At 42.4% G+C, this 24,804-nt stretch overlaps 2 protein-coding genes across 2 annotated transcripts in view; one reads left to right on the forward strand and one right to left on the reverse strand.

Annotated features, from left to right (window-relative positions):
• The window catches only part of TTC23 (tetratricopeptide repeat domain 23), a 46,945-nt gene extending 41,676 nt beyond the window's left edge, over window positions 1–5,269 (reverse strand). Inside the window, exons 1-3 of the mRNA XM_045824992.1 lie at window positions 5,027–5,269; window positions 3,464–3,732; window positions 539–738 (exon numbers count right to left, since the gene is read on the reverse strand). Of these exons, the coding sequence (XP_045680948.1) occupies window positions 539–718 (180 nt within the window). The 5' untranslated portion in view covers window positions 719–738; window positions 3,464–3,732; window positions 5,027–5,269. The remainder of the gene's footprint in view (window positions 1–538; window positions 739–3,463; window positions 3,733–5,026) is intronic.
• A 214-nt stretch (window positions 5,270–5,483) lies between these two features.
• LRRC28 (leucine rich repeat containing 28) overlaps window positions 5,484–24,804 on the forward strand; it is a 72,844-nt gene continuing 53,523 nt past the window's right edge. The window contains exons 1-5 of the mRNA XM_045825052.1: window positions 5,484–5,613; window positions 10,047–10,274; window positions 17,866–17,906; window positions 22,184–22,221; window positions 23,009–23,146. Coding sequence (XP_045681008.1) covers window positions 10,107–10,274; window positions 17,866–17,906; window positions 22,184–22,221; window positions 23,009–23,146 — 385 coding nt within the window. The 5' untranslated portion in view covers window positions 5,484–5,613; window positions 10,047–10,106. The remainder of the gene's footprint in view (window positions 5,614–10,046; window positions 10,275–17,865; window positions 17,907–22,183; window positions 22,222–23,008; window positions 23,147–24,804) is intronic.

Here is a 24,804-nt window from a genome sequence, read left to right on the forward strand (position 1 = left end):
TAAAAACACAGAGCCTACCTCCCTAAGGGTTCCTTGTATCTCCCCAAACAGACTGTGTCCCTCAGACCCTTGGCTCTTTTTGTCCACCTGCTACCTCTGTCCAGAGCACTGTGGTCCTCTCCCTGACCTGGCCAACTCCCGAGCATTGTTGCCAGTTCGGTCCCAGTAAGTCCCATGAGTATGCAGAGACCAAGAAGATGAAGAATATAAGAACTCCAAGCGCTGAGAGCGCAGAAGCTTCTCATCTGCTTCGCATTACATTGCAGGGCCTGGCTCGGGCCCCTAGGGGGCGCTCAATAAACATGTATTGACTGGTGGAAAATTAGAGTCCTAGGTCAGGTCTACAGGGAGGGTGTCAGCCTAGTGCCAGCCTTGTGCGTTCGTTTGTGCATTCATTCACGCAGGCATAGGCTCACTGCTCTGCTGTGATGCGCCAGACTGGCGCTCTTGCATCAGACTCCAGAGAGCAGGAACGTCACCGAGGCCAGTGTACTTCTCCGTTACCAACATACGGGTATGGGAAAGGAAGGCTCCTTACCTCGTGCCTGCTGGAATAGGACTTGGCTTTCTCTTCGCAGAGGTGGAGTTTCTCTCGCGGGGGCTGGAAGAGCAGCGTCTGAGGCAGCTTGCTGGGGACCTTCTTTCCAGGTGCGATGCTGACGGCAGCAACGACCTCATCTAAGTGGTTGGAGATGTGCGTTTCCTGGGCTTCCTGCATGTTTTTATTCGCATTCTCCTCTGATTTTTAGCCAGGGAAAGAAAGGAGTTCAATGATCGTTTTCATGTTTGCTTTTAGAAATACGCATTCCCCCCGCCTCCTAGAAATTGAGGGTAGACTCTAGGAAAATCTCAGCACTGTATCCAGATAGAAATCTGGTAACTAGTACTGACTTCTCTGTAAAAGTTTCAGGCGGATTTCCTGTTTAAACCAAACATTCTCTGTTCATTAAAATATATATGTACATATAATATGTATGTGTGTTATATATAATATGTATATATATATTACATGCAGCAGAACTCAGCTGATCCCAAACAACTCACAGAGCCCACATTAGATCAGCTCAGTTACAACTGACCTTGAAGTGGAAAAGAACATGACTTGTTAAACTTCCATGTCCAATCTAGGGGCAAGATTCTTGACTGAAATAACCAACCAACCGACCGACCAACAACCTGCAGACCATAAAAAAAAAGACACCCAAAAAACGAAATAATGGCTTTCAAGACTAAATGGGATTATTTGGTGAGCACCGCAGTAGGCCACACTGGCCACCAGGGGGCGCTGTCTCAGAGTTCTTTTCCAAAGCCAGAGCTTCCTCCTTCTTCATCCACCTAATTAAGGACCACTGATCAGCAACTTGGCACAGATGAGCTTCAGCTTCTTTGAAGCAAGTTTTGAAGCAGGAGCCAAACACCCTTGGTGTTTGGTGTGCCTGAAACACTTTGCTTTTTTGGAACATGGTCTGTGATTCAACTTCGTTTGTCCAACACTGAGAATAGTATTATCTGGTACTTGGTAGCAGCTCATGAAGTGTATGGAATTTTTGAGTGTTGTCTCAGAAAAACAGGTCAGATGGCCTACAGGTTACAGGCCAGGTCCCCAGTAGGGGGCGTGCGAGAGGCAACGGCACATTATTTCTCTCCCTCTCTTCCTCCCTCCTTTCCCCTCGCTCTAAAAAGAAATAAAATCTCTAAAATAAAAAAATAAGTTTGATGCTTCAGAAAAACAGCAAGGAATGCATAAAGATATATGTTATTCTGCCATATGAAAGTAATGGTACTCGGATAAAATGACTTAAGCGGCTGCAACTAATTCTTACTCTGTTGTTTATAATATTTAGCCCCATAGCCGCCAATCTGTGCTGTGGACGCTATCTTAAATTGCAATGTCAGTTAGATCCCTTTTAAATATTACGTTCATAAGGTCTCCCTCCTGCTCAAACCCGAGGACCAAACTCCTTAATGTAATCTCTCATGCATTTTTTTTTTTTTTTTTTTTTTTTTACATCAAGGCTCCCAAATAAACCTCCTGCTGCAGTGGGAACCACTCATTCTTTAGGCTGCGCATGTTGGCCGACAACTCACCCATCACCTGGGACACCACTTCCTTTCTTCCCTATCTGCTGGAATTCTGCCGGTTGCTCAGGCCCAGACTGAGTCCTAACCCCAGCTGGGAAGCTCTCCCTGAATATTTCAGCTCACACTGATCTGAGCACCGGAAGCACCTAACAGTCACCATTGCATAAGGAACTGTCCAGAAGTTTTCTTTTAAATGTTTTGAGTCTCATTCCTCCAACTAGAGCGTGAACCTCTTGAGAGATTGAATTTTATTATTTTTATAGCCCCCCCCCCCATAGATTAACAGAGGCCCTGCAAGCATACCAACTATGAGTTCGGCCTTGTAAAGTGCCATGAAGTATTTATTATATTTACTAGCTAAATTAATGTTTGAAGAATCTTTAAGATGCTGTTTTTCAGAATGATGTATTGAACTGGATCCTAAAAAAAATTGTGTTGCTTTTTCAAAAATGTTTTAAAGCAGGTGGGGCAAAAGTAGGTTCACGGGCCCTGGCTGGCCTAGCTCAGTGGATTGAGCGTGGGCTGCGAACCAAAGTGTCGCAGGTTTGATTCCTAGTCAGGGTACATGCCTGGGTTGGAAGCCATGACCTCCACAACCGCACATTGATGTTTCTCTCTCTCTTTCTCCCTCCCTTCCCTCTCTAAAAATAAATAAATAAAATCTCTAAAAAAGGGTAGGTTCACAGCTGTTTGCATGGAAAATAATACAATAATTAATAAATAATAATACAAGAATAAACTGTTTTGCGTACTCACTACTGTAAACCTGCTTTTGTCCCACTCTGTATGTTATTCTTATTTATCAATATTTTCCTGAACTTTTATATAGTGGTTTTAATAGAAATATAATTTTTGAAAATACTGTGGAAATGCTCAATTTCATTTTTGAAAAATCATCATTAATTACCGACTGAGTGTGCTTCATATACCAATACTAAGTTTTGCTTGGTCATTAGCAGATTATGTCCTCGAATTTCCTCATCTAAAAATATACACAAAATTTGAATCCAAAGATGATTCTAATTGTCTCTTAATAGGTGGCTTGCCTACTATGCTAGGTATGATAATATACAAGCAAAAACAACCTTTTCACTTGATAATTGCAATAACATTAAAAAGTGTCCCTCTAAATCTATATTAAAGCAACAACAAACTACAGCTTCTTAGTGTATAAAATAATCTATAATTAATATCACCTTGTTCCCTCTACCAGCCCCAAACCCACGTGAATCATGTTCTTCCCGCCCCACACTCAAGATAAAAACACCCTCTGAAACCCCGCCTTCCTGCCACTCTTAGATCACGCCTGTATTATCTGATTTCCCCTCAACACTGACTTATTTAAAACTAGCGAAAAATCGGAAAACTTTCAAACTCTCACATCTCTGTGCGGTAAAATCCTTTGTCCATTCACCCTGCGCGCCGGAGAGGTTCTCCATTCCCTTTTTCCCGGGAATCACGCCGGTGCCGCGACAGCCTGACTTGCCAGGTTGGTTCCCGTCGCAGCAGCCTGGTGATGCTTTGCACAGTTTGATAACCATCAAAAAAGTCCGAAGACGGGTAGTTTCAGACCGAAGCAAAGAAATCTTTTTCCGGGGAAGCCACCGAGTCCCTCAAAAAACTCCGGGCGGCAGAAATGAATGATAGCGCCTGCACCAATAGGAAGTGGGGAAGAACATTTTGGAGAAGTTTGTAACCCAATCCTTGGGAGCCAGAGGTGGGAATTTTAAAGTGGGGTCGTCTTTTCCTCGGAATTTTCTTAAAGTGGTATCGCTGCATTGTAGATAACGTTCAAATTTGCCAAAGATTGCTCACTTCTTAGAGTATCCCATTCTGCTTTACCTTCTTTTGAATAAGGCAATATGTGAAAATTGACACTCGCCAGATTTAGAGAACTTTTAAGTTAGTCATAGAATTACTAGTTATACTAACAGGATCACTTGGCCACTTATGGGTCAGGGGTGGAAGTTATTTTAAGATAATTCATTTTTCATGATAAAATACCAGATGTTAAATTAATACACTAAAATGTCCTTTTTTAAATAAATGAAAATAAGAGACTACCATTGATTACTTTTTAAGAAATCATTCTATTGTTAATCCTTTTTTATTTGCACTCTTTGATATTAGAAGCAATTCTTCTTATTTGGGTTTTTAATACCCTAAGGAAATTTGTTTTTACACAAACTGCAGGTTTCCTCATTTTAAGTCCAGCAAATAATTCCTAAGTGCTATGCACAGCTCTTAGGTATTTAGAAACCTGTACAAATAGCCTTAGAAGTCAATGCCATATACCATGCTATGTACTCCAGTAACTGCTGAAGACCAGGTTTAATAAATAGAAAATTGGTACTGCATTGTAACTCATGCCTTGTTTTGGAACTGGTTTTGTTTTATAACTCTTCTTTCTAGGCTATTCATCTCTAACAGTAATTAGATAAACCAATGTGAAACTGTCAATTAATCGATATCAAACTTTACAAAGAACAATAAATAACAGCAGCTTCATGAGATGAAATTTTTTTAAAAAACCATTCAAAAGCAAAGTTGACATGAAGCTTTTTTTCAGTGTTCCCTGACAATGCTTGGATTAAAAAAAAATAATAACACAAAACCAGCATAAAGCTCTCTTCCTTTGATGTCTCCGTCCCCTGATACAGAAATTTTCGTCCTGAAAGAAATATGTATTCACGGCCTACTCAGTCATGCTAGGAACTGCCTCAATACTTAACCGACTAAGTTGTTACTGTCCTTTTTAGTGATCGTCCCTAACAACAGGTATTTCAAAGCAGACACCAGGTTACCCGCTATCTTTGAACCTATCGGCGCGCACCGCGAGCCCTTAAATCCCGTGCTCAGGCTCACGACTCGCCAATTCACCTTGGCCAAGTTACATAAACCTGGCCTCAGTTTTTCATCCGTCAAATGAGTATAATAATAGTACCTGTGTCATGGGATTGCAGTGAGGGTTAAAAGAGGAAATCTAGGCACAGGTCTTAGAACGCTGGAATACAACAAGCACTCGGGTGTTATTGCTGTAACCCGTGAACGTATGCATTCAATGAGATCACGACTGCCTGCATGAATATATTGTGTGAATAAAAGCACAGAGTAATTACTGGTGGTTCCTGAGGTTGGAGCCGCCTAAATCACACCTTCAAAGTGCAAAAGCATAAAGCCACTCTTTCTTGACAGCAAGCCCCCAGCCGGAGCCGGAAGCGAGGGTCGGAGGTGGGCGGAGCCAGTCTGTAGGAAGCGATGCTCTGGGCCAATGGCCACATTGCTTGGAAAATGAGCCTCTGGTCCGACCTATCGTAAAACCGCGAGAACTGGGTGGAATTATCGCGATGTTCCTACCTCCACCACCTTCCCTCATTCCCTGCTCTCGGTAGCAAGAATTCCGCCCCGCCCTGCCCCACACAGCCCACTCCTTGCCCCGCCCCCAGCCCGGCGCCCCGCCCCTCCCGGCGTCCCTCGGCTTGCGGTCCAGCGCAGCCGGCGCCCCGGAGCTCTGGCTCCGCCGGCGCGGAGGTGAGTGTGACTGTCAGGCGTCTCAGGTGGCTGAAGTGGCGAGGCTCACAGTCCTGGCCTCCGCTACCCACCTTGGGTCCGGCAGAAGCGTCCGGACCGCGGTGGGTGGACCGCGGGACGAGCGGCCCGGTGGGGCCTCGGCTCCTCACAGCAGCCGGGCCCTCCTCGTCCTGAGGATCGATCCGGACACTGGGTCTGTGAAACCGGTCACGGGGCTCGCTGCTCCCAAACTGTTCTGCGCGAGCAGAACGGCGTGTGTTTTGCCTAAGGCTCTGCCATGGCTTCTGAGCAAATAACCTTTCACGAATGCTTTTCCTGGACGCTTTTCAGTTCTCTAATGTCCAGGATTAGGAGATCGGACTGGGTATTCTGAATTAAGTACTGTAGTCAGTGTAAGGGACTCCTTCTCCACCCCCACCCCCCTTAAGACGCTCCTGCCTAAAATGCGTGAAATATTCTTCTTAAGGTGGAAGGTTCTGTTTCTTAAAATAATAATGATGATGATAATAATAATAATAAAACAGCGTTGGCTTTAACCTGTCAGGCAACTCGTGGGGAGGTGCAGTTGTATACAGTCCGAGTTGAGTGTGTCATTTACTTTTAACTGTAGGTAGGAGGTAGTGACGGGAATTGGCGAGACTAGTATCCCCCGGCAAAGGACGTGTGTTGCCCGTGAGTGCACATTGGAAAACCATCCGCATCATTTATTATTGGCGCCGGCTTTCGGATTTCCTTTGGGTAGATTTTACCTTTCAACTTGCCTTTGGAGCAAGATGCATTTTCACGGGACAGCCAGGCCCAGCCAGAGGGTTCGGCGGAAGGCACGCCAGCAGGTTCCAGTGAATTCTCCTATTGGACCTGCTGTCAGGGAGTGTGGGTTTTATCTAAGTTTCTCTTTGTAGTCCTACATGTATACAAGCGGCGCCTACCGCTTAAATGATAGTAGAAAGAAGCACAGGCCCCACCGAAACGCACGAATGGCTGCGTCGTAGGGCAGGGCGCAGGTTTCAGAGTGGATCCACCTGTCAGGTCACCCTCTGAGAAACTCAGTTTCCTCCTCTCTAAAATGGATTGAGTGATGTCTTTTGCAACGTCTCTTGTAAGCATTAGGGATCCTTACGGCATATAGCAAGCGCTGAGTTTATGGTGTCTGCAGGCAGACCTTAAGTTAGAGAATGAAAACAAAAATCCACCTTGCAATACAGCAGATCCTCAAATAACATTGTTTTGTCGAACGTTGTTTCAAGTGGATTAGGTGCCATGCGGGTGTCCAACCTGTGGCCCGCGATGGCTGTGAACGTGGCCCAACACAGAACTGTAAATCTACTTAAAACATGAGATTTTGTGTGTGTGTGTGTGTGTGATTACGTGTCACAATGTATTTAATGTGTGGCCCAAGACAACCCTTCTTCCAGTGTGGCCCAGAGACGCCACAAGTTTGGACACTCGGGAAGAACTGAACTCTTGTTTATATGGATTAGCCTGTGGGAGAATCGGCTTCTGTATTGTTTCGCTTTAAGTCGCAGAACCTATCGAAAGTGTCAGCTGAGGCCTTAACTGTGTGTGTTGTGTTGCTCGCGTGACCTGGTTTTATCCATTCACCAGCTGTGGGAAGGCCCGCTTGGTGCCTGAGGCAGGCATACGAGCGTGAAGGCAGCTTCCCGATCTCAGCCCTCGGGAGCTCCCAGCCTCACGGCTAGATCGACAACAAGCAAATGCACCGATAAACGTATAGATTACAAATTGGGAGGAGTCCTACGCAGTTGGTGTGGGTGTGCCTGAAATAAGTGCTGAATGCTTCAGGTAGGGATAGGGAAGTGATTTTTACATCGAAACCGGAAGAATGATGGGACAGTGCTTTCGGGGCTGAGAGGAGGGCACTTACAAGGTCTGGGGCAGCCCAGGAGCTTGGTGAGCAGCCAAGGACAGGGCTGCTGGATGAGGCTGGAAAGGGGTGGGTCCAGATAGCAATGGCCTGGTCAGAGTTTGAGCTTCTAAATAGACTTTTGAAGGATTCATTTAGTACATCGGTGGCAAACACAAGGCCTGTGGGGCCCAATCCGGCCCTCCACCTTGTTTTATCTGGCCCAGCACCTTGCTTCTACCCAGCAGCAGCGCCAAGCTTTCACTTAACTGTTAAGGAGTAGTTACATGTATACAGTCCTAAAATCACATTCGGCCCTTTGAGGGCACCGTGAGGCTGCTGTGGCCCCTGGTGAAAATGAGTTTGACACCCCTGATTTAGTAAATTGTGTGCACCCTAGAAAGCCAGTTTACCTGAGAGAGAGAGAGAGAGAGGGAGGGAGACAGTTGGATTTGCGTTTTTATAGGCTACAGCTAAGTGATTAGTGTGTTGAAAGTGGCCAGGGTAGACACAGGGAGTCAGTCACACAGATGGCCAGGCAGGACATGACAGTAGCTTTTGGGTTTGGGCTGATGGAGAAGTGTAGATGGATTTGAGGTGTATTCCGGAGATGGAAACCACTGTCCTTCAGATAAATTGGAGGTGGCAGGTGAATCATGGATCGGATCATTCATGACTTTCAGCTTTCCGGCTTGAGCAGCTGGCAGATGGAGGTGTGTGCCATTTTCTGAAATGGAAAAAAACCCGGGGAGGATTTGGTGCAGGGGTGGTGGGGGTGTGGAAGGAAGCACTCTTTTGAATGTGTTAAGTTGAAGTTCTCCTTGCTTTACAGTGGAGAGAATTAAGGTGTGGAAAGACTTGGGTTTCTTACTCACAGTCACATAACATGTCTTTTAAAAATAGGTGAGTAGGTTGAATGAACTTGGGGATATATGAGATTCTCGTGATGCCTCGTGATATTATAGAATATTCCACATGTTCTGCTCTTCTACGTTAAAATGGCAAGTGCCATCTTATTAGCTAGGAATTAAGAGTTTGGAAATAATAGAAAATAACCAAAAAGGTTATACAACTTCAAGCCGTTTGAAAGTCATGTTACTACATTTTGTACAAACTTGGTGTCAGTTCCCAGTGATAATTGTTTTTAAGAAAAAAAAATTTCTTTAAAAGATGCTTTCCGACAGAGAGTTTAGAAAAGGGTGTCTAGCCCTGGCTGGCATAGCTCAGTGGATTGAGCGCGGTCTGTGAACCAAAGTGTCGCAGGTTCGATTCCCAGTCAGGGTACATGCCTGGGTTGCAGGCCACGGCCCCCAGCAATCGCACATTGATGTGTCTGTCTGTCTATCTGTCTGTCTGTCTCTCTCTCTCTCTGTCTCTTTCTCCCTCCTGTCCCTCTCTAAAAATAAATAAATAAAAATTTTTTAAAAAAAGAAAAGGGTGTCTAAAGCACAGAAGGGAGACTCTTTGAACCAAGCTCATTTATTTAGTTTTAGCATTTTTTTTAGTATCCTATGGGAGTCTACGAGTGTAAAGAACCGGGCTTTGAAAATACATGGGACCTCCCCACTTTCCAAAGGGGAAAAAATCCCTTGATTTCATCGTCCCTTAGGAGCTACTCAACCTTGGACAAATTACTGAAGCTCTGGGTTTGTTTCTTCTAGTGCTAAGCGGGAAGTTTTTTTTTTCTGCCCTATGCTTTATTGATAGGATGGCAAAAGTTCTTTTTTATCCTATCCTTGTCAATTTTGGAGCTAGGAGGGAAATTGATCTGTTCTGGGTTTTCGCCTTTACCAATGAATTGCTACATATAGCAGTATTATATTTTGTAGATCGCTTTCAAAGATAGCAGTAATATATTTTATATATTAGGCAACGGAGGCCCAGAGAAATTTTAATAGAATAACACAGCATTCTTATTTTCTTGTACAGTGTTTCTTCTTTCATTGAAATCATGAAATGAAACTGCTTCTCAGAACTATTGCTTTGCTACTTTCTGATAATCTGCAATGATAAGAAGAAATAAAAGAAGGAAGAGATGAAAGAAATAAGAAAATTAGTATATGGGACAATAGTAATGTTAATATTAACATAGTGATGTTAATATTATAAGAGGTGAAGAAAATGAAACTGTAAATTATCTAGATGTATTTTATATACATATTTAAATACTTTTGAAATACCTAAAGTTAAATACAAACAAGGTACTTTAAGAAGGAAATGGATTTGCTATATCTGATTTTTAAGTTCTTTCTTTGGTTGCCTGTTTTGAAACTGGTTTCTGTTCTCTGAGAGATTCTGATCTCAATTTCAAGACTATTTTTTTTCAATTACAACTATTTCTACTAAGCAGTGAATATTGCCTAAATAGTGAGTGTACTGTTATTACATAGTTATGAATTTAATCTCTTCCTAAATATGTGTGACAAATTTAGTTATTGTGAATGAAAAATATAGGGATCGAACGTATAACTCCTTCTAGTGTCTGCAAATAGCTCTGCGTGCTAACTGGTCCATTTAGCAATGCTTGTAAGCAGGACTATAATTACTGTGTTTTCTGTTTCCTCCCTAGAAATGGACCAGTTTTGACAAGATGTAGCTCCGCGGCGTGCCTGATGGGATCTGTTCAGTCATGGCCTCCGAACTGTGCAAGACGATCTCTGTGGCAAGGCTGGAAAAGCACAAGAATCTGTTCTTAAATTACAGGAATCTGCACCATTTCCCACTGGAATTACTGAAAGATGAAGGACTGCAGTACCTGGAGAGACTCTATATGAAGAGGAACTCCCTCACAACCTTGGTAGAGTATCCTGTTGCTTTTTAAAAAAAAAAGATTTTATTTCTTTATTTTTAGGAGAGAGAGAGAAGCATCAACCTCAGTGTGTGGTTGCCTCTTATGCTCCCCCTACTGGGGACCTAGACTGCAACCCAGGCATGCACCCTGACTGGGCATTGAACCAGCGACTCTTTGGTTCTCAGGTCTGTGCTCAATCATCCACCGAGCCACCCCAGCCAGGCCCTATTGTATTTTTTTAAAGATTTTATTTATTTATTTTTAGAAAGGGAAGGGAAGGAGAAATAGAGAGAGAGAAACATCAATGTGCGGTTGTTGGGGGCCGTGGCCTGCAACGCAGGCATGTGCCCTGACTGGGAATCAAACCTGCAATGTTTTGGTTCGCAGCCCGCACTCAATCCACTGAGCTATGCCAGCCAGGGCCCCAATTGCATTTTTTAAAAAATCATTTATAACGTGGTCCTGACCAAGATATATTTTATATATTTTAAGATATTTGGTCTAAGCCGTATGTCCTCTCTTGTCACATGGACAGTGATATAAATATACATACAGGGGGTTCTCATGAGCTGAGAATTTATTATCCAAGTCCCTGCTGTCACGTGGTTACAGGAGGAGCTATGTAGGAAAGGCAAATGTTCACGAATGTACCACTTGCAAAATTAGCCCCTATTCAAAACCCCTCTTCACTTAGCCTGTGCCTTTGTGTGAGTTAAGCATCCTAGATGAGTGTGGAGATTACAATGCTGAATGGACCAGCTTTTTCGTGAAGTAGAGACAGACCAACAAGAATGATTTTTTTTTTTTAAAAGAATGATTTGGGAAGCTTGATGTAGAGTTTGACTGTTTTGGGGGAAAAAAAACCTTCTGTGATTGCTCTGTGAAAATGAAATGATTTTGAATTGGGCTCTCATCCAATTTGATGGAAAACGTTTTGCCACAAAAGCAACATTTGATTCATTCTTTCCAAGTTCTGCAAGTAAGCACATAGTTGTCATAACCTAAATTTTATGGCAAATAAGGTTTTAAAAACTACTTCTAATTTTTTTTCAAGAGAATGTCCCAATCAAACTTTTTATTCCCACTGTTTATTAAGAAATTTGGTCTCTGTTTAAAAAGGATTTGCTTTAGGGAGCCATTTCTGGTTATCTCTTAACCTCACTTTAGATAATTTATGATGCCTTCTTTCATTTGTAAACCAACCCATTTCTCATTCTCTTATCTGTGTTGGACTTTCCTAAATATCTCCAAGTGTATCTTATTGGCTTCACGTATATGGAGTGTTTTCCTGGACAAGTCTTACTGATCTGTATAAAATATCTACAAGGGTTAGAAAGCATTATAATACATTTGTTTGCCTTTGCTGTTTCTGGAAGTAGATGGACATCTATCATTTCTTTACAGTGGTTGGCATATTGGTATATATGTTATTTTGAGTGCACAGATAGATTTTCTAAATTAGATTTTTCAGCTTTCAGACTTTGATAGCCTATGTATAGATTTAGGATTTTGGCGGGAGTGATCAAAGTGATGGCTCGAGGAACCGGAGCTGGTCTGGAGGCGGAGCCAGAGAGGAGGAGCGGGAGAACCGAGAGAGGCCGAAGGACCCCTTGATGCTGAGGAGCTGATATACTAGGAGGGCGGTGGGCGTGGTTTTAGGGAGAGACTTTCGCCACGGAGAAGTTTCCGATGACGACAAGATGTGAGTGTGCAAGATGGAAGAAGCTGATGTAGAGCCCCCCCCCCCAGGTTTCCCCAGTCCCTCCCCCACAGCCGGAGGCACTGCAAGAGCTGGAGAAGGAATACAGGTGGGAAGTGGCAATCTCCAGTCCTTCTCCCAGCCCGGAAGCTCATCAGAGGAGGACAGCACCTGAGGGCCATGGTCTGGGGACGGGGCGTTGCATTGTTTGGTAGCAAAACTTAGTACCAGCAGGTAACGGACCCAGGTTCCATGCACTTCACCTCTTTGGACCTCAGGACCTTCATTATAGAAGAAAGGCCACAAGAGACTTGGGAGGGGGAAAAAACACCTCAGCCTGGAAGCAACATCAGGCAATAGATCTTCTCTTAGTGAGTGTAGGAGGCCGGAGGCTCTCCGGGGGCTGTGAAAGAGGGACCTACCCGAACACTGATGGCGCTGTCACCAGTTGCCAATCTTATTTATAGATGTTAATGGACAAGAAAGAGGCATCTAAGTTGTATGACTTAGCAATGAGAGCACACGGATCCTGATTAAACAATTACCCTATGCAAGAAGAGAAAACAACTTAAAAATGAGATCAAGGGGAGAAAATGGTCTGTCAGTCATCTCCCTGAATCAGGGTGGGGATGAGGCGCGATGTCTTTTCTTTCCTGTTGGCCCAGGAGAACACGTCCCTGCCCTTCCCCATCAAATACAAAGAGGCACATCGTGAAAGAATACAGGTCGTCAGAACACGAACAGACAGTCCTGGCCTGTGTGGCTCAGGTGGTTGGAGCATTATCCTGTAGCCAAAACATTGCAGGTTCGATCCCCAGTCCAGGTGTATATGGGTAGCAACCTGTTGGTGTTTCTCTCTCTCCCTTCCTCTCTAAAAGCAATGAAAAAAAAATCCATGGATGAGGTTAAAAAGAAAATTTAAAAAATTAAAATAAAAAATAAAAAATATTTTAATTAAAAATTTAAAAACACAAAGATGTATTTAACTTCTGATAGGAGAAGTGATAGAATATTGATCATCCTTACCTATTCGATTGGAAAAGTCTAATACCTAGTGTTGAAGATTATTACTGAACAATGATCAAAGCAACGAGGAGAAGATGCTCTCACACGTGGTTTGCGGGAGTGGGAATTGACCCAATGTGTTTGGTGGGTGGTTGGACCACAAGTAGCAAAACTTTACATGCGTATGCATTTGAGTCAGCATTTTTATGTGCAAGAATTTATCCAACAGGCAAGCGAACAGAGTTGTTCATCAGAGCATTGTACACAATGAAACATTGTGAAAACCTAAGTGTCCCTCAATGAGATTGCTTAAAATCTGATAGCAGCTGACACTGTGTGAGTCTTTCCTAAGTGCCAGGCACTGTATGAAGCGATTTGCATGTATCGATTTACATAATCCCGAAGACGGTCCTATGGGGTGGGCACTATTATCCCTACCTTGTAGGTGACGAAACTAAGGCATAAAGAAGGCGTACATCACACTTAATAGTGATGGTAGCTGTGGATGCGGACGGGGCACACAAGTGGGGTGGGAACCTGGAAGAAACAAGTAACTTAAGTATTCACTGTGAAAGGAAAGATTCTTCTAATGCATTTCGTTTATATGCTTTTCAATAAGGATTTATAATTTTTACCAGTAAGTGTTAATGAAAGTAAGGTAGCAGGAATATAGCAGCCCCTGGATCTAATCCGGTTCTCAGATCTTGTTAATCCGTGGGTCTAAATACTCGGATCCCAGTGACGCGGACGCCTGCGTTGCTGCGCTGTTGACATCCCTCATCCTTGCGGCTGGAGGCTCGGCTGAGGGGGCGAGGGGCTGATGACAGGCAAGGCACGCAGCCACACCCTCCGCCCACACTGCACTTGAAGGAGTGGGATCTGGGTCAGAGGAGCAGGGAACACCTCGCAGGGAGGAGCCGTAAGTGGAGGAGGCGGTCCCGAGAGCATCACGCCATCGAACGTGGCAGAAGACATCGGGAGAGCGGATCGCGTTGTGCTCTTGTCGGATCGGTTCACTCCAGCACAGGGGGCTTCCTGTCGTTCCCTGAACCCATGCGCCCTTGCAGCGTCCCTTCCTCGTCACTCACGTTATGGTGACGTACGTCGATGCACAGAAGTTCTCACTTTTCACGGAGTCCAATTTATCTACTCGTTCCTCACGCCTTGGGTGTCATGTCTATGGCCACATCGCCAGGTCCACGTTCATGAAGGCTTACCCCTGTGTTTTCTTCCACGAGGGTTATGGTTTTAGCTGTTATGTTCAAGTCATCAACCCACTGTGCGTTAATTTTTGTATACGGTGTGAGAAGCAGAGGTCCTCCTTCATTCTGCTTTTACAGCTGCTGTGAGGACTAAAATGCGTTCGATTCGTGACTTCTTTGAAACGTGCCGTTAGAGGCCAGGATGGAGCGGGTTTGCCGGACGCTGGGCCCTCATGGTTTATGACAGCACAGCTATTTCTCCCTCACACCGCACGTTCCTGGGAACTCTGGCCCGTTCAGGGAGAAAGGCTGGCAGCTCCCACCGTCCGGGGGGCACTGTGGGCCTTTCGCACTCAGGCTCTGCAAGGCCTCCACTTCGACGGAACTCCACTGACCCAAGCCAGTCCCTCCTTCGAGCGGGAAGTGCAGGCGCACCGGGTGCCCAGAAGCAGCAGCAGGCGGTGCACAGCGCCCCCTACAGAGCATCCCTGAGCCAGCTCGCAGTGTATTGGAAACACTTGTTCCCGAGATACCCAATTTTAAAACGTCTCCATTTAAGGCAGTTAAAAGTTTCTCTTAAAAGTATATGGCGAAGCATCATTGATTCTAAAATGGAGATAAATTTCATACCAACTGTGCGTACTGACATTTTCCTTTATTTGTAACAGAAAAATTGTCTAGCTAAGTGATAATGGGAGGTGTCATGAAGACAATTTTGGCTTAATTTAGAAAACAATTTTCAAGTAATTTAGTAGGAAATATACTCAAGGAATTTGGGTATAGATTACTAAAATTTTCATGCCAAAACTGTGAACAAAAGAGAATTAAATAATACTAATAGCAGTTTTGAAGGGCACTTTTACTTTATCAGGACTTTTAAATTAAAAAGACTTTTAAAACATAACAAAGTGTAAACGCTATGGACCAAGATAAACTAGTTTGTGTGGCATCCATAATCCAGCATCAGAGTCCAGTAACCCACAGAATAACAAGAATGTTGATGTTAATTTATAGTTTCCAAGGCTCTTACTTTACATAGTCTATATGGAACTGTAAAGGTTAAAATGTATAAATTTCCCCCCATTACTTAGCTTCATTACTAAAATGTGCCAGTAGGAAGCAGAGAGTATTATAGAATGCCCATAGGTGCCAGGCACAGCCTAGCCAACAGGCTCCCTATTTACCGGGCTTTGGGGACAGATACTAATACGTAGGTTTTTTTTCAAATCCCAGGATTCTAATGAATTGCAATTTTCCAAGGTCATTGTGCTTATTTAAAAATAAAACCCCGATGTACTTATGTATTAATAAAACCGTAGTGACACCCTGTTGGCAGTAGAAACTTTATTCAGTGCCTGTCGGTGTGTGTAGCTTTATGACTCAAAAAAATAAAAAATAAAAAAAAGACCAGTTTGTCATGGAAAGATCAGAATGCTGCATGATGGAGCCAGGGAGGCATCTGGAAAGAATGCCCGTCAGTGCTGTGAGTTAGCCAGGTAGCGTAATACTGCTACTGTAGCAGACAGCACTAGATAAGGGTCTCACATTGTTCGTTTTCTGGAGTAAGCATTTAAAAGGAACAGCTATTGTTAAGCCTCACCCACATCCCCTAGTTCTCTGGTTTTTCTAGGATACTTTGTTTCTACGCCAATACTTGGAAGTATCTGTTCTTAATTAGGGAAGATAACGGTGCTAAAAGAAATATCTTGGGGATTTGGACAGGCCCAAGAGTAACATCTGAGGAAAAATGTCTCATGAAGGGCCTCCTTGCGTATATTGATATCATAGCTGGGGGGCCGAGGGCGGGGGGGGGGGAAGGAATCAGAGCTTCCAGCATGTGAAAACTAAAAGTGGTTTTATCAAAAGTGGGTAATCAGTAAATGCTTCATTGACCTTGTAAGAAATGTTCACGTTCAGCATCATCTGGTCATCATACAAGGGCAAAGATGTGTGTATGGAGCAGCTTGGGATACTGTTGCTAAGTGTTTGAACACATCAGTGTCCCAATATGAAATGAACAACATCCTTTCCTTTTTAAAAATAAACCATTGGATTCCCATTGTGTTCAGGATTTTTTTTTACAAAACTTTTTCCTTAGTATAAAATATAAACCCTTATATTTTAATGTCTTCCTTGCCACTCTCTGGGAAATCATTATACACTTTTATACCAATGGCCCAGACATACTGAATTATGTAGCAAGTTATGTACTGTCTGTCCTACATTTTTAAATTTACTTTTTTAACTTTTTCCATTATAAAGGACACGTGCTCATTGTTAAAAATTTAAATGATACAAAAGTAGATGGAGGATAGCAACCCTGGTCCTTCTCCTAATGGCAGTCACTGTTATAAGGTTTCTGTAGGAAAGATATGTTATAAATCTAAAACTTTCCAGCCCCTGATTTTTTTCTATTGATACAATTGTTTTTATAACAGGAGGTTTGGGAGTACTCTTAGGGAGTGAAAGGAAAATAGATTGTATTTGCAATTTTCCAAACATACTTCACTACTTCTTTTCCTCCTCCTCTTCCTCCTCTTCCTCCTCTTCCTCTTGCTTCTCTCTCTCTTCCTCTCCCCCCTTCCCCTCCCTCCTTCCCTTTCCCTCTTCTTTTCATATATTGTTTCTTGTGCCTAGAAAGTCTATCCTCCTCCTTGCTCCAACGCAATCTCTGACATTTGTATTTGTCTTTTAGGACTCAGGTCAGAAGTCATTTCTCCTCAATAGTCACTCCTGACTCATTGTTATTGCTACCCAGCATAGCTTACCACATGTTTGACAGTAGATTTAAAACAATTACCCCCGACTCAGTGTGCCCCTTCAGTCTTAATGACTCATATCTCTGTGTTCCTATAAATTCAAACCCTGTGCATGCGACCGTGTGACCGTGTGTGTTGACCTAGGCTGGCACCAATTATGTACGGGCCTTTCCTCTTTCCCAGGGCCTCCAGCAGAGGGGAGCCTGCTGCAGTGTCTGAGAGGGATTAGTCTGTGTTATTTTCACCGAAGGGCCAGTGTTGGCAGGGTTCTGCCTGCGTGAGGGCCCTGGCCCCTCTCCCTTCATCTCCTCCCTGCGGGCTGGCTGTTCCTCTCCCTGCCGTAACCCCCTACCACTGCAAACTTAGGCCCCCTGGCTGGTGCAGTGTTCTCGTGGGCCACCTGAGCTCCAGCTTCTGCTGTTTTTTTCTGAGCTTAGTCAGGTCTTGGTTTCTGGATGCTGGGCATTTCCTCACTTTCTTCTGAAGGCCACGGTTGGGGCGTTTTGCGGGGGTAGTGTTAGTTTCCCAGGGCTGCCATAACATGCTGCACAGGCTGGGTGGCTTGAAACAGCAGAAATGTGTTCTCACAGTTTTGGAGGCCAGAATTCCATCCTGCTCAGGAGGTAGGCAGGGACTAGCTCCTCCTCAGGGCACTGAAGGAGAATCTGCCCTTTCTCCTAGCTTCGCGGTTTTTACTTCTTCCATGACCATGGAGTACAAGGCTTCTGGTTTCTCCAGAGGACGTTGATTTAAAGTGTTCAAATTCATAAATTAAAATTGTACAGTCTATGTAAACATAAATCCAGACTTGCTGATTTATTATCTTCTCAAAATTTACAGCCCTCCAAAAGATAAGTTTGTATTTAAGCTATTTTGAGGTGTTGATACAGTTTTTTAAAACTAAAATTTCATTCTGTGTTTTTAATTTGCAGCCAGAAAACCTTGCTCAGAAGCTTCCAAACCTGGTGGAACTGTGAGTGTGTTTATTATACTTTTTTAAAAAAAGTGAATTAATATAATTTTAAGTTGTTTGAAATAGGAGGAAATATCATTTTAATGTATTATTATTTTTTTAGCATCATGATTGTAGTAGGCCTGTGGTTCTGCTAAACCCAAAAGTATTTTAAAGTATTTTAACTATTTAAATTTGTATTTTCATGATGTCGCTCCAAGGTCGTGAAGATGATGAAAAGTATTTACAGTTTTTCCGAGCCAGCATCTCTGTCACAGAGTCATTCTGGAGAGTCCCTGGAATTGGAAAAATGTATTATTGTTGCTACCATTGCATGTGATACTTGAAATAAACAGTCAAACACTATAAAAGCCTTAAAATTCTGTGTAAAAACCTCCCTGCCTGAGTCCTCCATGCTTCATTTCTTTTAGTTCTCTTGATGCTTATCTTCATGATGCTAAATAATGTGTTTACCAATTTGGTTTTTAGTGCACCAACTTTTTGTGCTTCAGTTTGAACAAACTGTATTTCTGGGTCTTTGGGGTCAGTAATATTTTGTTTTTTGGTGTCCAATCTACTGTTGTTAATCTCACCCAGTGAGGTTTTTGTTTTTTGTTTTTTTAAGATTTTATTTATTTATTTTCAGAGAAGGGAAGGGAGGGAGAAAGAGAGGGAGAGAAACATCAATGTGTGGTTGCCTCTCTTGCGCCCCCTACTGGAGACCTGGTCCGCAACCCAGGCATGTGCTTTGACTGGAGACTGAACTGATGATCCTTTGATTCTGAGTCTGATGCTCAATCCACTGAGCCACACCAGCCAGGGCCCACCCAGTGAAGTTTTGATCAATAGAAGTTCTATTTACACCTTACCATTTCTCTCACAGTGTTTCTATTTTCCTTTAAATACCTGAATATAGTTATCATAGCTGTTTTAATGTCCTCGCTTGCTATTCCATCATCTCGGTCATACAGGGTCTGTTTGTGTTGACTTGCTTGATCACATTCGCCTGATTCTTGATGCGTCTGATACGTTCTGATTGGGTGCTGGACCTTATACACTTCACGTTGTTGAGTGTCTAGACTTCGCTGTCTTCCTTCTCCACTGCGCTTTGTTCCAGCATGTAGTTGTTTGCAGTCAGCTTTCACCCTTGTGTGGCTTGACTTCACACTTCATTAGGACAGGTCTAGAGTAACCTCTACACTAGGGGTTGATTCTCGCCCCGTCTGAGCTCAGTGGACCATTTACCTGATAACCTTTCAGTTGCATTTTGGCTGAAGTGCATTTTGAATTTAACTCAGATCAAATAGTCCCTTATTTAAATTTCTGGGGGTTTATCTGTTTATCTTCTTTGGTGGCACCCTGTCTCCCGACCTCTTCCCCGCCATTTCCGGCTGCCTCTGCTTCCCTGAGCTCCAAGACTCCACAGTTTGTGTGGGAGCCCATTCCGAGTCCATCGCCCACAGTTTGCCCCTGGCAGGAAGCTGGGGATTGTGTGGCTCACCTCACTCGTTTCCTTCCTTTCGGGGAACTTAGTCCTGGTGACCTGTTGTCAGTATTTGAAAATAGTTCTTTCGTATGCCCTGTCCTCTTTTCTCATTGCTTGCAGCAGTTGGGTAAATCTGGCCCCGGTTATTCCATTATGACTGGAAGTGGAAGTCCTACTTCTTTGACATTTAAGAAAAACTTAACCTTTTTATTTTGGAACAATTTTATATTTACAAAGAAATTGTAAAGATAGTGCATAGAGTTCCAGTATATGTCTCCAGCCATTGTTAACATCTTCCAGTTCCATGGTACAGTTGCTAAAACAAAGAAACTGACGTTGGCATGTTACGATTAAGCAATGTCTATATTTAACTTTTACAAAAGCCCCGCCCAAACCATTTTCCAAGGTGGCGGCACTGGCTCGCATTCCCCCAGCAAGGAACGAGGGCACCTGCATTAGGGGAGTGGAAGAACGTGGTGAACAATCGTTACACTGAAACACCAGCATTGCAACCACTCTGGAATTTAACAAGTTAAGCAAAGAGAGATGCCTGAAATTGCTAAGCTTCGGCTAACAACGGCTAACAATTATAACAACAATAACAATAGCACTCCTGGAACTCGGTTCCAAGAACTCAGCGTGTATTAACTCATTTAATTCTTACAGCATCCCGATGTTATAATTGGTACTATTGACGTCTGCTTCTCCAGACGAAGAAAACTAGAGGGTTACATTCCCCGCTCTCATCCCGGCTGTAAAGGGGTAGGCAGTCTGGCCCCAGAGCCTGCTGTCCGACCGGCTCTGCCAGCAATGATTCTCAAGTGGTCGCAGGTCAGAACGACTTGAAAAGTCAAGTTGGCACAGCAGGTGCTGGGCACTGATATTATGAGACCCCTTGTGATTCTAATATGTAGGCAGGGTTGGGAACAGTTTGTGCTGTTGCATACCACATCTTCATTGTAGTGCAGATACACTTATTATGCTGGGGTATGCTTTTGGACTTCAGTTATAAGTGAATGCTTAAGTCACATTTTGATTTGGACATTTTTAGGTTCTTTTTTTTCATAGGCAGTCCTTGAGCTGAAGCACGTATTTTTGTGGCATTTTTGAGCATCTGTTTTCTCTTTGTTTGGCTGTCTAGGCACTCTGGCTTTTGTGTAGCAAATGCACATGAGTGTATCTGTGTGTGTGTGCACACATGTGCACACCAATTTATATTGTTGGAAAACAAAATTCCACTGAATAAATTTTAAGCTCAAATTAGCTTGATTCAAAAATCCATGAACCGGGTAGCATCTCATCTAGCAGACAGAAACCAGAAGAGCTGTGGAGAAAGAAAGGCTTTTAAAGGCAGAAAGAGGATGGGAAAAGGAAGTGACTTAGCAAAGAAGGCCTCGTCTCAGCCAAGGTGACCTGGCTGTGGGAGGCGGCGGGGGCCTGTCAGGTGGAGTGCCTGGCCGAGGTGGCCAGGAAGTTCCAGACCTGCTGGGTACGGTCATAGTCCTGGGAGAGGCGGAAACTGCAATTAGGTTAAGTTCTGAGTCTCAGTGTGGGTTTGGTGACATCGTTTTAGCACAAGCAACTCCATTTGGGGCCTGTTGTCTCTTTTTCAGCAACATTTAGTGTTTTGGCCTAAAGAATTGTAAAGTGAAGCATTTCCCTCTAAAATTAATGTTTAAAGAATATTGATTTTAAGATGTGGAATCATTTTATATACACAATACAAGGAATAAAATATATCATAGAATTGTTTAATTGTTTAAATTGTGTTGGACCCAGCAGGTTAATAGCTACCATAAAATTAATTTAATCCAGCATATAATAATCTTCTTGAATGTATTAATTGTCTATATTTCCTATTCTGCATCATTGACATTTTAACATTTGATATCAGACTTAAAAATCTAGAAGAGTATTTCAAAATACTGTTTAAAAACACTTTATGAAGATTGATTTATAGGGTGCAACAAATAAAATGCTATCATTTTATTGAAAGTAAAGTATCAAAATCTAGTCTTCTTGTCTCAAAACCAATGATACAAATTTATTTTTAAAATTCTTGCTGTATAATCTCCAGTGGTCATTATTGTTTTTGCTCTGAAGTTAGTTGGCTGCTTCTGATTGCACAAAATCGCCACCAGAGGGTGCTAAAGATACTTCAGTGGGAAAAGGGTTCTGTATTTAGACTTGCCTGGACTTGTCAGCCCTGGTAAATTTTTTTTTTTTTTTTAAGAAAAGAATTTGATTCATGTTTGTGAAATTCCTTTTGCTGTGAAATAAATTCTGTGCCTTGACAGTTAATCAGTTCTGCTATAAATGATAAGCATTAAATCTCTCCAGAATTCTTGTGTCTCAGGAGGCATGCTTGCTGCCTGGAAATATCTTGGATGAAATGATCCATTAGAAGCTAAAAGTTGCATATATCCTTTGCACAATAGTGCTGCTTTTTCTTTACACAATAACTATATTTCTGAAAACTTGAATAATTTAAAACAACATAGAGAAACTAACTAGTCCTTTGTTTTATAAGGTTGAAAAAATACCTCATAATTTTTCTATTGTGTATCTTTTATTTTAAAATAGCAACTAAGTCAATAAATAGTTTTAATATTTGCAATTCTAGCATAAGATATTGTCAAAGTGTTTTCAATGATCTGGGATGGCTGTGTATTTTGTGTTATGTACTTTGAGTAAGGTGTGAAAGGAAGTTTGCTCCCTTCGTATTTGATACATTTCTAAGTGAGCATTTTACAAACCCAGTCTCTAGTAGAAGTACTGAATTATAATAGCTTTTTTTTTGTCTTTTCCTCAGGTATCTTCATTCAAATAACATTGTTGTGGTTCCGGAAGGTAAGTAAACACACTTCCAATTTTCAGCTAGGAGACACTGTAGTTTAAGCTTTCCTTTGTAATAGTACAACAGATAGTCTCTTTAAACCTATTTTGGTTGGTGCATTAGTGAATTTGAATTATAAAGTATCTTTAATTTATTTGTTTCAAATATCCCCTCCTAATTAGTAAATCCAGTTAAGAATTATAATTAAATTAAAAGCTTAAAGTGGTTATTCTGACTAGATAAATTATTATTAGATATATTGTTGTTGGGTAAATAAGAAAATAAGTTCTAAATTCAATAAATCCAGTTAAGAATTTTGGTTGGATTAAAAATGACTTATATATTGTTTGTGAACTATTTATTTACTCAAGCAATATTTTACATTGTTTTAAATTTTTTTATTTGTGCTCTTTTTTAAGTTATTATGTTGTGGTAGAAGTCTTATGAAATCCATAAAATCTAGTTCTATGTATATTTTTATTGTTTTGTGAGCAACTGAGATGGTGATATTAAGTACCATATTTTGCTGTGTATAATGCACAATTTTCGTGCCCAAATTTTTGAGGGAAAAATAAGGGTGCACGTTGTACATAGGTAGTGTGTATGTGTGTGTTTATGTGTATATATATATATATATATATATATAACCTATATATATACACAGAATTAGTATATAAAACATGGGTACGCATTATACACAGCAAAACATAGGTATACTTTAACTTGGAATGCTTGCATTAAAATTTGACATAACGCATGGGCCAGACTGATTTTGCCTTTACCCTTCTCTTCTCTTTGAAGCCATTGGGTCCCTTGTAAAACTCCAGTGTCTGGACCTTAGTGACAATGCCTTAGAAATTGTTTGCCCAGAAATTGGTCGTCTGAGAGCTTTACGTCATCTCCGACTAGCTAACAACCAGCTGCAATTCCTACCTCCAGGTAATCGGCGTCTGCGGCACACGGTAGCCCCTTGTCTCTTACAGCTCTGTTTTCGTGCATATTTCTCACGGTGTGGCCAGCCAGTGGGCCCTGGATGTATTTGTATTTGATTGTCCATTTGTTTGAATGGGAAACTAAGACATGTTTGGGGAGATGTGGCAAAGAGTCTTTTCCCTGGTGCGAACATAAGGAACTGGCATTCATGTTTTTGAGCTACAATCACCACAGCTGCACAGGACGCTTCAGATCACTCCTCGGGTGGAATCATTTGTACAAACACCTACTTCCGTCCTGAAGTTTGGCTCTGAATCTCACAGCAGAGGAGTTGGGTGGATTCGGCCTGATGTAATCACTGTAGTATGGACAAGGCAGACACACACAGTGTTTGCTCTCCTTCTCTCATGAGACAATGGATGTCCATCGACTTTGATATCATTAGAAACCAGACTCTGAGTTGAGTAGCACAGTTTAAGTTTGGTCCTTTTTATTGTCGGTTTTGCCTACTGAGCATTCTATCAGGTGTGGCGTACCTACAGATAGCACCCGAATGCTGCATTCTCTGGGGTACCCCTAGTCCCTAGGACTTTCTCATGAGGGACATCCTGAGACCCTCCATTGTGAGGCCGTACATTCTGCTGTCCTATGTCACTTCCTACATTTTAAAAAAGGAGCAACATGATTGATATTCAAATAACGCTTTCAGGTATCACATGAAAGTTCCTGTGCATTCAGAAGAAAGAGCAGAGGAAAATACAGATGACACGTTGGCTGGGATTATTTCTATTTACTAACTCAGGGAAACCACCCAGACTTGGAGTGTAGCCGAGTGAAATGTGTGACAGCCAGAGTCACACATTGCTACCCGTCATGGAGCTCTGTGGTCCCGTGAGAATGTTCAAAACTAATCATGTTACGTCCATGAGTGAAATAGTCTATAATATGTCTTCATGGCCTAGAAAATACTTTCTCCAGACTTTTCCAAGCACAGAAATTTCTTGATGAATAAATACATAACTGATTAATTTTTAGACTTTATGTGCTGGCCTTCACATACAGTTTCAATATTGTCTACAAATATGGCATTAGCATAGTAATTTTTTAACCTCGTATAATATCTATCTTTTTCCAACTGTGGTTCATATAAGAATTTTCAAGATGGTGTAGAAATATGGTCTTTCCTTTAGCGTTTATTGTTTGTAGTTAGGCTCAATGGTGGTTCATTCTGGCTTTGTCAAGTTTGACAAATATATTCAGATATTTGGGAGGTTAGATTCTCTTTCGGAAATGACCTAGAAAATGTCTCCTTAACGTAACACTTTAAATGTTCGTATTTTCATGCATGAAACTTAGGACGATGTACCGTAGAATCAAGATGCACGGACGTGATCCTGAATTGGGAAGCCCTGGCGTGTACGTTTCAGTCACCTGTGGGAATACCATTCTCTGTCGAGCCATTGTTCTGTGCGTTCCATTGTGCTCTCTTCCTGTAACGTAAGCCCCTTGGTGGGAGAATGAGGCCACTTCCTCCCATTCTGTGCCCTCAGACGCTGAGGAGGTGCGGCCCCGGCCAATAGCAGGGACTGCTTCCTCGTCACCAGGCACGGGCACAGGCTTCCTGGCGGCTTCCACGTAATTCTTAGCTTGCGTCTCACCTGCCG

The sequence above is a fragment of the Phyllostomus hastatus genome, unplaced genomic scaffold (assembly GCF_019186645.2).
Source record: "Phyllostomus hastatus isolate PE091 unplaced genomic scaffold, TTU_PhHast_1.1 phas_scaffold_555, whole genome shotgun sequence".
In the NCBI taxonomy this organism is placed as follows: domain Eukaryota; kingdom Metazoa; phylum Chordata; class Mammalia; order Chiroptera; family Phyllostomidae; genus Phyllostomus; species Phyllostomus hastatus.